We start from the raw sequence: 12,376 nt of genomic DNA on the forward strand, positions 1-12,376 counted from the left end.
GCCCGACAGAAATATTTTTTGGGTGCACCTTTAAGAAAATATGATACTTAAAGGTGTAGCGGAGGATTTTCTCGAATTTTAGAAAATAATCGCCTTCTCCACTTTTTTAAACAATTCAATTGCGCAACACTCCTGATTGACAACTAGGAGGGCCAATAGTCTTGATGATCCACCCAGAAAAAGAAAATCCCGCAATACCTTTAAGTGGGATCCACAACCAAATAATATTTTTTCAGAATTATCTAACTTTTTGTGACCCTGCCTGTGAAATCTTGGCTACAGTCTCATAAGCATCAAAGACATTGATTACAATCTTTGGACTTACTCAGTCAATATTAAAGATATCAAGGTTATTTTTTCACAGAATACATAACATAGGATGATTTTTTTGTAGAAAACACTAAATCACAAAAATGAATGGGATTTCACAGGCAGGTTTACAAATGAAATTGCATTCATACAGACTTCGTATACAAATACTTCAGTTTACATCATGCAAAAAATCAACCTAAAAGCCATGATTGATTTCTGTGTTCATTTACTCCGATACCATACCAGCTGTTATACATTATGAGCAATGCTCTATTATGGCACTAAAGCATGCTGGTTTCATAACCGTCGGTCGCATTGGTTAAAAAGGCAAGCGTGTGTAATCTAGGTTATCCATCTGCCGTTGACTCATTCGTAGAAAAAGATCTACAAGTACCGCAAGGTGCTGAACAACCCGAGCCGATGGGACGTGGTACTGAAGGAGATCCGAGCTCTGGTGGACATGGCCCTGACCTCACCACTTCAGGATGACTCCATACATCAGGCACCGCTCCACATCATCTCCACCCTGCTGGCTGAGGTACGTCACGAGGCGTGCATTCATGGTTACCAAGCTATTTAAATGAGGAGGTACCGGGGTCATTAGCTACTTAGTATCAGTGTTATTGTTGTTGGGTAATTGCGTTGTAATTAGTGATTCTTGCTAAGGCGATTATATTATCATTATAAAAATAGTTTTCCACCCCACACTCCTGTGTAACCCGTCCTGCAGCCTTTGTGTTGTGGACATAAAGACTTCAAATTATGCAGAGCACGAAGAGGTGTGCTGAATGAATTGACTTGATGAGCCTGATGGACGAAAAAAACGTGTAAAAAAAATCTAATAAATTTATGAGAATTTGGAAAATCATGTAAATGGAACGAAATATCACACATAACTTAAATCACTTTAGCAATGGCTTTGCAAATAGTTGAAAAGTTGTCAGGCCACAGAACTTACTTTATGAGATACTTTGTCGTTTAAGGCACCGGCATATTTAGCAATTTTGAAAGGTGAGTATATTCAAAACAATATAGCAGGTTACATATTTGTCAGACGTAGAGTTACCCGTGGTTGTCTCTCTGTGGCTGTGGTTTAGTAAGACATTTGTACCTGAGGTTTTAGATGGCATTGCTTCTGCTACACTTGAAAGATCTCCTTTTCTTATGTGCGCACGCAGATAGAAAAAAGATTTGTCGCGTCTGCATGTGAATTGTGGAGAAGGATTATATTCCATTTCCTACTTAGAATCAACCACCTACACTTAGTATGAAGTTTTGAGAACAGATCTCTCGAAGGCCTTTGGTTAAAATTCGCACAAGGTTTCTTCAGAAAAGCATTAACTTTGTAAAACCATTGCTTGCTGGTTGTTGAGTCACTTTGCTGTAAAATTGCTAGCCAATGAATTGTCAACATTGCATTTGTGTCACTTCCTTCCCAGAACACTAACCTCAGTGCTCAGGACCATGAGAACATCATTGTGGTGAGTGAGTTTGCCCTTTTTTGTCAGTGACTCTAAACTAAGATTTAAATGCGTGGTTTCTTCACGTGTATGTATATATATATATATTTATATATTTATATTTATATGTGTATATATGTGTGTGTGTGTGTGTGTGTGTGTGTGTGTGTGTGTGTGTGTGTGTGTGTATTTATATATTTATTTATTTATTTTATATATATATATATATATATATATATATATATATATATATATATATATATATATATATATATATATATATATATATATATATATATATTAATTTTTTGATTAATCGATAATTCTGATCAAATTAAAAGCATTAATTTTCAACCCTTTATTCAAAAACAGACCTGAAATCTTCAGAAAGTGCACAAACATGTTGTTCCTTGAACATCCTTGAGCTGTTAAAGTAATAAAAATAAAATAAAATAAAAATGTATGTAAATAACACATGTATGCTTTACATCTGCCAAATATACACTTGCAAAAAATGATTTTCAAGAAAAAAATTCTTAGAATTTTTGTCTTGTTTTCAGTAAAAATATAAAAAAAATCTTAAATTGAGATGCTTTTTCTTGATGAGCAAAACGACCCAAGAAAATAAGTCTAGTTTTAAGACCAAAAATATCACATTTAAGTGATTTTGTGCATATTACAAGCAAAAAAAATCTGCAAATGGGTTAAGCAAAATACACTTGAAAATTTTTCTTAAACACTAAATTCAAGAAAAAAATCAAGAAAAATTTGCTTACCCCATTTGCAGATTTTTTTGCTTTTTTATACACAAATTCACTTAAATGTGATATTTTTGGTCTAAAAACTAGACTTATTTTCTTGGGCCGTTTTGCTCATCAAGAAAAATCATCTTAATTTTAGAGGTTTTAACTATTTTTACTGAAATCAAATCAAAAAGACGAAGAATTTTTTTTTTGAAAATCATTTTTGCAGTGTATAGACTTTTTTTATTTTTTTTAAATAAAGTGCACCTGAGTTGCCAGAACAATAAATCATACAATACATATACAAACATATATACACAAATATACAGTACTGTGCAGATGTCTTAGGCCACCATGCCAGGATGAGATGTGGTGTTTTTGCAATGTTATAGTGATTATATATGATTGTTTCTCAGTTTTTTTAATAGAATACATCGAAAAATACAGGAAATGTGTATAAAGTATTAAAAACTGTGAAAATGTAATCTGATGTGTCAAGTTTTTAGGGTAAACTCCCCTTACACTTGAGCAATAGCAGGAAACTGGAGGATCTCTTCAACATAAATAAAATTAAATCCTAATTTCTAATTTTAAAGAAATTTAATTCATTCTGCTCAAAAACTGAAAATTATTTTTTATTATTTTTTGTATATATTTCTTTCATTTTCTGTTTGTATCTTTACAAAATAGATTGAGAAATAAATATAGATGGACATTAAATCTTCTAAAACAACAAGTCTGGTGGTGGTGGCCTAAGACTTTTGCACAGTACAGTATATATAAATTATAAATTATTCACATTTCACACGCATATATTGTGCAAACAAAAACTTGTATTTTGTATGCAATTAATTGCGATTAGTCTAGTAAGAGTGCATAAAAGTGTATTGCTAACAATGGCAGGGTAACATAACGTGTACTAAGATACTCTAGAGTAAAATTGACTTGAAAATGTAGCAGAACACCATAGAGACAGGGCATGCATGCACAGCTGTGATGGACCAGGTTATGCATTCCCTAAAATTGGGGATGAAAGGCAACAAGACACAGCATGTCTGTTTGGAAGGTGACTAATGGTTTGAATCTGTGTGTAGGCCATCGCACCCCTGCTGGAGAATAACCATCCTCCTCCTGACCTATGTGAATTCTTCTGCAAGGTAAACAGGGTTGTATTTCTGGCAGAAATCATATTTTCACTATTTTTAGTATTTTCTTGAGAATGAGATGAGACGTGTTCCAGAAAGCACTTTAAAAAACTAAATACCTTTCATGCCATAACGTGCAATAAGAGTTTAATCATAGCACCCAACCTTAGTATATCATCTGACACCATCACTTTAAAGGGATAGTTCACCCAAAAATGAAAGTTCTGTCATTATTTACTCACCCTCACATTGTTTCAAACTTGTATAAATGTCTTTGTTCTGCTGAACACAAAGGAAGATATTTGCATTGAAGCAGGAAACAGAAGCACCATTGACTTCTATAGTAGAAACATATACTGGAAGTCAATGGTTTGGTTATAAAAATGCTCAAAATATCTTCCTTATTGCATTGTTATTGCAGGTTTGTAACAACATGAGGATGAGTAAATGATGCCAGAATTTTCATTTTTGGGTGAACTACTCCTTTAAGGATATTTGCTGATGATATGTATGTATTAATCGATATCTTTCTTTGTGTTTCTGTATGCAGCACTGTAGGGAGCGTCCTCGCTCGATGGTGGTGATTGAAGTCTTCACTCCTGTGGTTCAGAGAATCCTCAAACACAACATGGTGGGTGGGCACGATTACACCAGGCGTGCTTTTCACTTCATACGTCGCTGCTCTCATATACTGACACCCGGTGTGCCTTTCTTGTTTTGTTTCAGGACTTCGGGAAATGCCCAAGACTCCGTCTCTTTACTCAGGAGTATATTTTGGCTCTGAATGAACTGAACGCCGGCATGGAAGTAGTCAAAAAGTTCATTCACAGGTGAGAAATTAGTTTTTTTTTACTTGCCTACCTGTTTGAGAGATAAGTCTTTTATGTAAATCCAAGTTTGTGTTCAAACCAGCTATAAACGGAAAGGTTTGTGGGCTGCTTGGTTTATATTTTTGCATGCTGCGGTGTGTACTCTATCCCAGAATCTGTGTTTATCAAAAAGAAATTGTTTGTGAAAGTTAAACAAATTTTGATATATATTAGGGCTGTCAAAATTAACGCGTTAATAACGCGTTAACGCAAATTCATTTTAACGCCACTAATTTTATTAACGGAGATTAACGCAACGCGCAATTTCTGTTTGACCCTTGGTCCAGCCCATAGTTGAATGAACAGAGACGCAGACAAATGTGACTCTAAATGAGTAAAAGGTTTTCATAGAAATAAGAACATTATAAATCGTCTACCAAATCCAATGCTCTAAATGCTCGTTGGACATCTGATATGATCGTTATTTATACGTCTGAGAGGTGTAACGTTACCGTCCTCCTAATGCTTAATCTAATACAAAAATGCGTCTCAATTCATTTTGGTTTCGCTTTTATGCATGACTTAGAAAATAGACTACAGGACTTGCTTGATGTTAAAATAGTCATTAAGAGAGATAAAGTTCGGTACCTGATTAATATTAAAGAGTTATTAAGAGCGACAAGACTCAAAAGCGATCCCCTCACGCTGACTGACTGATATCTGAAGCGCGTGCACACAGACGCGCGAGTGCGCGACCCGGATATATAGACATCTACACAGAATTACAGTTTTACAAATATCTGTTTTGATAAGAATTCACGCATGTAGGCTCTATAATCTGTTATGTTTTAAGTAAATGTTTGGTTAACTGTTGGGTAAAAATATCTGATGTCTAACATTATATTAGATCACTTAGATTTTAAGCAGTCTGTCTCAATGTCAATCAAACAAAAGGAAAAAAAAGTTGAACATACATTGATGATGTTTTTGCTTTGTGTGTGCTAAATCTATTAGTTTTACCAGTGATTTTAAGGTATTGATGTGGTAATATAATGTATGGATGTGGTAATTTTTGTGGTAATTTGACTCTTTCAACTTCAAACACGTGTAGTTCTGTCATATTTTTTTATATTTCAACAAATCATGCATTGTTCTATGTTTTAATAGAGAATGTCAAAATATGAACAACTATTTTTTTTAAATTTGCCAATTCCAACTCAACTTGCCAGCACAGGTCACAAATGATGCAGCAGCAAACAAAAATGGAGAAAGAAAAATCTTCTGAAAGGAAAATTCATATACAAAACAATGGCTGGTGATTCTGTTAAAATGTAAACAGGCTGTTGTTAACATACATTTGCATAAAGCATCTATATATGTATATATGATTAGAATATTAAAAACCTGAAAAGTGTTAAATTAGGGTAAATTTAGAATGGATAAAAATGTGCGATTAATTTGCGATTAATCGCAGTTAACTCATGAAATCATGCGATTAATCTAGATTAATTTTTTTAATCTATTGACAGCCCTAATATATATATGACAAATCCCTCGAGTTTCATTTTTTTCCAGCGGGATATGGGATGAGACATAAGCTGTATGTTTATAAACTGAGAGGAAACCCCCTGTCTTGGAATTGTTTTTCATCATACTGTTTAGATTTAGTTTGGTCAACAAAACCTAAACTATCTAAACCTTTCTCATGTGTTATGATTTCAGCATGCACGGTCCCACAGGACAATGCCCTCATCCTCGGGTGCTCCCTAATCTCGTAGCGGTCTGCCTCGCTGCCATCTACTCCTGCTATGAAGAGTTCATCAACAGGTGTGTTTGAATCACCAGTTTCCCCATCCCATGAGATGATGTTTACCCCTGAGACCCGAGCATAAGATATTTATCTAAATCAAATTTGCCAGCTGCACCGCACCATTGCCGACTGTAGTGTGTGTGTTGATTTTTAAAATACTCTAGCCTTCTTTTCCAACCACTTTTTTTTGTAACAAACAAAACAGTGACGTGACTGCAGTGACATTTTTGGTCTCGCATGTCCTGCTTGTGTCATCTGGGCCATGGTGATCCTACCTGAGAGAAACGAGGGAACTATTTTCTAAAGTTTCCATGATCCTCACCGTCTCAGGAGAGTCAGAGCTCACTCCCCAGGCCTTCATCATCTCTGTTCTCTTCTTGTTTTTGTTTCAGTCTGTTCCCTCGTTCACTCTCGTTGAATCATTTGAATCTTTTCCATAACTACGGTTCACAGATAATTATTTGTTGAGCAAGCAAGGTCTTAACATAAACAGTTTTGTGTGCTGCTTAAAGTATGATGGCAAATCAGCCATTTTGTGGTCATTTGAAATTTAGAGTTTTTTTATATTGGTTTAAAAGGTTTTCCAGATTTAAAGGGACACCATGAAACTTTTGGCCACTAGGGGGTGCTAGACACGTATTTTTCACTTCTAGCGCCCCTAGAGCCCACAAGCGCCGCAGCACTGTCGCAAAGGAAAGGAACTGGCCAACCTTAAAACTAAACTAAAAACTAAACATTTAAAATGCTAAACGATCAACATTTTGAGACAACAGGGAGAAACGCAGTCATGTTACAACTTTCTGATGAGGAACTCGTCGTGGCAGAAGCCATTTCTCAATCTGAAGGTTGCAGCCTCCGGATGTCGTATTTCTAATACGTCATCAAGACTGTCTTATTTCACAATATTAACAATTACAAAGTTGACTATTATACTTAGTTAATCGTAAATTGTTGCAGTATGCTTATGACTTGCGAATGTAATGCTCAGTTTACCTTAATAACCCAGGCTTGATGACGTATGCAGCCTGCATATTTGACCTCCGGAGGCTGCAGCCTTCCAATTCAGAAACGACCAGAAGTATTTCCTTGACTTTTTCCAAACAAATATTGTTGCATCCTCTCTCTCTCCCTCGCCACCAGGATTTTCCGCAATGGCGCTCGTTATTCATCTTTTTTGTGTGAAAATCGCTCCAAATCCAAGTAAACCGATGCGTTTAGGTCTGCCGCTTTGTAATACGTCACGCGAGTGACAGCGGAACGCAGCAAATGAGGAAAAGAGAAGAGAGAAATGCTCGGATCTGATTGGTGAATGAATAGTGTTTGGTTTTACACTGTGAGCAAGTTTGAGTGCTATAGCATCCTGGATTGTAATGTAAATATCATAGACACAGTAAAAAGAAAGGTAAATACGTGAACACAGCATCTGAATACAGGGAACTATATGCAATATAATCGCCGTAATTTATAAAGAACATCGCATTTATGTATGAATCAACAGTTTATATAAAAAATTGCCTTAAAGGGGAATCGAACCCGGGTCGCCCGTGTCATAGGTCCGTGACACTAAAGACTGTGCCACAGAGTCACATAATAGAAACTGCTCTCTACACTCCTTAAGTAGCCTCCAACAAAATTCACGTTAAAAACAAATTGTGTGGAGGAAGTGACGTATGCCGTAAAGCAGTCGAATTTTGTAGTTTTTTTTGTGCTCTGGTTACTACCACAAACCCTAAGTTTTAAAATACGAGTAAAAGTGATACAGACCCCGTCAGGCTATGGTAGACATGTCATTCAACCTATTTAAAGTCGATGTACTATCACAAGGGTCTTGAAAATGTATTATGAAGGTTGAAAAATAACATGGTGTCACTTTAAAGTTAACTGAATTAGGGGTCAACCAATGTATTTTTTTAGGGCTGATGCCCGATATAGATTTTTAAAGAGCACCAATTATCCGATTCATGATTTTACATTTTCTTTGGTGTGTAAGTACAAACCCCAAAATAAACGATGACGCGAGTTATCGTCTCCAACGTAAATCTCTTTTCTTGGATTACAATAAACACACAAATTTACGAATTAGTAATAGCAAGGTCTCTGACAAAAACTTTCTTTTAATCCATTTTAAATTCCGAGAACTATTTATAATAATATTATAATAATAGCAAAAAGGTGCAGGAAGCACCCAGCAGCATTCTGGAAAACATTTAGTAAAACTTAAAGGAATAGTCTACTCATTTTCAATATTAAAATATGTTATTACCTTAACTAAGTATTGTTGATACATCCCTCTATCATCTGTGTGCGTGCACGTAAGCGCTGGAGCGCGCTGCGACGCTTCGATAGCATTTAGCTTAGCCCCATTCATTCAATGCTACCATTTAGAGATAAAGTTAGAAGTGACCAAACACATCAACGGTTTTCCTATTTAAGACGAGTAGTTATACGAGCAAGTTTGGTGGTACAAAATAAAATGTAGCGCTTTTCTAAGCGGATTTAAAAGAGGAGCTACATTTTATGGCGTAATAGCACTTTTGGGAGTACTTCGACTCGGCGCAGTAACACCCTCCCTCTCCCATTATGAGAGGGAGAAGGGGAGCGGACTTTTCAGGCGAGTCGAAGTACTCCCAAAAGTGCTATTACGCCATAAAATATAGTTACTCTTTTAAATCCGCTTAGAAAGCGCTACGTTTTATTTTGTACCACCAAACTTGCTCGTATAACTACTCGTCTTAAATAAGAAAAACGTTGATGTGTTTGGTCACTTCTAACTTTATCTCTAAATGGTAGCATTGAATGAATGGGGCTAAGCTAAATGCTATCGAAGCGTCGCAGCGCGCTCCAGCGCTTACGTGCACGCACACAGATGATAGAGGGATGTATCAACAATTCTTAGTTAAGGTAATAACATATTTTAATATTGAAAATGAGTAGACTATTCCTTTAAAGAAGTAAACAACCACAAGCAACAAATGACAGTAGACAGAAGCATATTTAAAGGCTGCTGTCTCTAAAGGAAACACAGTTTTGCTGACCGACAAACATTTGTATTGGTTTTGTTTGTTGTTTGGCAGAAAAATAAACTGTTGTCTTTTGTGTGACAGCGTACCAATATCTTTCTTTCTTTCTCTTTCAGCCGAGACAATTCGCCCAGTCTGAAGGAGATCCGGAATGGCTGTCAGCAACAGAGCGAGAGGAAACCGCCCATGCCCCTACGCCTGCTCCGTCCGGAGCCACCAACGCCACCTCCGACCACCACACCGTCCCCTCCACCTGCCCTACCCCTTTCACCCCCACCTTCAATCGTTAACTCCAGCGAGATCCTTGTGGAGTTGGAGCGTAACAACAACACCACTAACACATTGCATAAGGCCCCCGTGGAGGGCGACAATGAGCCCAACCTGATCGACTGTCTATTGGTCAGCCCTGCGCTCAACGCCCTGTCCATTCAGTTGCCTGCACACGCAGACAGAGTGCTGGGCTGTTTCGCCCTCATCCTAAAGATGCTGTAAGTCGCCGTACCTCATCATCATAGTGTGTTTGTACTGTTTGTTTTCATTAAGGGCGTTTTCACACCTGGCTTGTTTGAAGGGTTTTTGCCTTAGTTTGTTTAGTTTAGGCATTAAAGCATGGCAATCACGTTCGGATCTGCAACTAGAAAATCAGTCTGTGATAGGCCAGAGTTTGTGCTTTTAAAGGGACACTCCACTTCTTTTGAAAGTATGCTCATTCTCCAGCTCCCCCAGAGTCAAACATTTGATTTCTACCGTCTTGAAATCCATTCAGCCGATCTCCGGGTCCGGCGCCAGCACCTCCAGCATAGCTTAGCATAATCTGTTGAATCTGATTAGACCATTAGCATCACGCAAAAAATAACCAAAGAGTTTGGATATTTTTCCTATTTAAAACTTGACTCTTGTGTAGTTACATCGTGTACTAAGACTGACGGAAAATTAAAAGTTGGGATTTTCTAGGCAGATATGGCTAGGACTATACTCTCATTCTGGTGTAATAATCAAGGACTTTGCTGCTGTAACATGGCTGCAGGAGGCGCAATGATATTACGCAGTGCCCGAAAATAGTCCCATGCTACTAAAAGATATAAGGGGACTATCGATATTGCGCAGCAGCCAAAAATAGTGCCCTGCTATTGAAAGTAACCAAGAGTACTATTTTCAGGCACTGCGTAATATCGCTACGCCTGCTACAGCCATGTTGCGGCAGCAAAATCCTTGATTATTACGCCAGTTTGAGAGCATAGTCCCAGCCATATCTGCCTAGAAAATCACAACTTTTAATTTTCCGTCGGTCTTAGTACACGATGTAACTACAGAAGAGTCAAGTTTTAAATAGGACAAAATTTTGGTTATTTTTTAGTGCGATGCTAATGGTCTAATCAGATTCAATGGATTGTGCTAAGCTATGCTAAAAGTGCTAGCGCCAGACCCAGAGATCGGCTGAATGGATTCCAAAACTATAAGAATCAAATGTTTAACTCTAGGGAACTGGAAAATGAGCATATTTTCAAAAAATGTGGACTGTCCATTTAAGCTTTTTCCACCTACACCTAGTTAGCCTTGCACGCTTCGGTTTTTGTTTATCAGCAGCCATTGTCCCATCTTACATATTAAGGTTCTTATTTTTCCTATATCCGATTATCTAATTTCTCCTCTGGGCTTTGTATCTCCACAGATCAGACTACGATGACTGGAGACCAGCACTGGCCAGCCTGCTTCAACCAATCCCCTTCCCAAAAGAGTAAGATCATCTTTATATAGGGCTGGGGATTGTGGAATGAAATCACTTTGGATTTAAATTCAATTTGTATTGGGATTCTGTTGAATTTCGATTCTATCGGATTTGATTCATTTCAATTTGATTCATTTGGGGATAACTCACTTGCACTACACAACAGGCTGCTGATAGTGTAATAATTCTGCGTATACCATATTTGTACTAACTTCTGCTTCTCACCCAGTTCTGCTTTTCTTTCATCTTAATTGCTTTTCTTCGAAATCAGTCACACCGCGTCATCGTCTGCTGATTTATTAGAATTTCGAATCTTTATGCCCTCTGCGTCACTTGCTGTTGTACTATGACTTTTTGGCCTACTTCATTTCTCACTCGTTCCCTTTTTCCCTTTCGTAATCCCAAACGAATGATATCAGTGGCTCTGCGTACATGCGGTGGGTTGGTCTCCGGAGGGGTGTTGTGAAGGGGAGAGTTCTGACGTGGGCTAGCCGCAGCAGGGCTCTGCGGTGGGATCGTGGGTATTGGGCGAGGTGTCTCGGGTCCTCTGTGACTCCTGTAATTGGCCCTGCAGGACGCGTGGCATCATTACAGGTTGCCACAGGTGGGGGGGCTCACCTGCGCTCGTACGCCACGCGGAGCTTCCAGGCTTCATTAGAAAATGTTAACAGGAGCCGGACGCATCCCAGAGCAATTGTGACACATGCAAAACACTTTATGAGGTCCTCGCAGGCATGCGAACAACAATTTTGACTTGCGATTGTAACATCGTGCGTGTCGAGGCAAGCACATGCGAGTCTACGTGCAAGCTAAGAAAGCAACAAGTGTAATTATGTAAAAGTGATGCCACTTTATTTTGTGTGCCTGATTGTGTTTTTCTCTGTTTGCTGTCTCCTCTCCAGGGCCCTCGCACATGCCAAATTTACAAAGTAAGTGACATCTGTAAGAGCCCCCAGTGTATAAAGAACACAAGAATACATAGTCACTTAATAATAAAAGTCAATTAAATTAATGTTCGACATTCTAAACAAGGAATAAATAGCTTGGACGATAAAAATTTGGTTATCATTTACTCATCCTTATTCCCTTTAATACGCTTTTTTCTTACATAAGACAGAAAATAACTTTGCCATATAATGAATGAGTTGGGCTGTCACGGTTATGAAATTTGTCTGATGGTTAATTGCCTATTAAATTGTGACTATAATGATGATTAATTGCCTGTTTTAGGGCTTTTACATTTAATTCTCATACGTTTTTACATTTTAATTAAATTTAATTTAAAATTACATTTTAAATGCTGTTTTTCCACTGTATTAAATAGCTTTGCAATGTATCGCGTTACACT

At 37.6% G+C, this 12,376-nt stretch overlaps 1 protein-coding gene across 1 annotated transcript in view; it reads left to right on the forward strand.

Moving 5' to 3' along the window:
• cmip (c-Maf inducing protein) overlaps positions 1-12,376 on the forward strand; it is a 42,892-nt gene that overhangs the window by 19,254 nt on the left and 11,262 nt on the right. The window contains exons 4-12 of the mRNA XM_055174953.2: positions 689-850; positions 1,752-1,793; positions 3,610-3,672; positions 4,211-4,291; positions 4,387-4,490; positions 6,192-6,296; positions 9,416-9,787; positions 10,972-11,037; positions 11,931-11,957. Of these exons, the coding sequence (XP_055030928.2) occupies positions 689-850; positions 1,752-1,793; positions 3,610-3,672; positions 4,211-4,291; positions 4,387-4,490; positions 6,192-6,296; positions 9,416-9,787; positions 10,972-11,037; positions 11,931-11,957 (1,022 nt within the window). The remainder of the gene's footprint in view (positions 1-688; positions 851-1,751; positions 1,794-3,609; positions 3,673-4,210; positions 4,292-4,386; positions 4,491-6,191; positions 6,297-9,415; positions 9,788-10,971; positions 11,038-11,930; positions 11,958-12,376) is intronic.

The sequence above is a fragment of the Misgurnus anguillicaudatus genome, chromosome 15 (assembly GCF_027580225.2).
Source record: "Misgurnus anguillicaudatus chromosome 15, ASM2758022v2, whole genome shotgun sequence".
Taxonomy (NCBI): domain Eukaryota; kingdom Metazoa; phylum Chordata; class Actinopteri; order Cypriniformes; family Cobitidae; genus Misgurnus; species Misgurnus anguillicaudatus.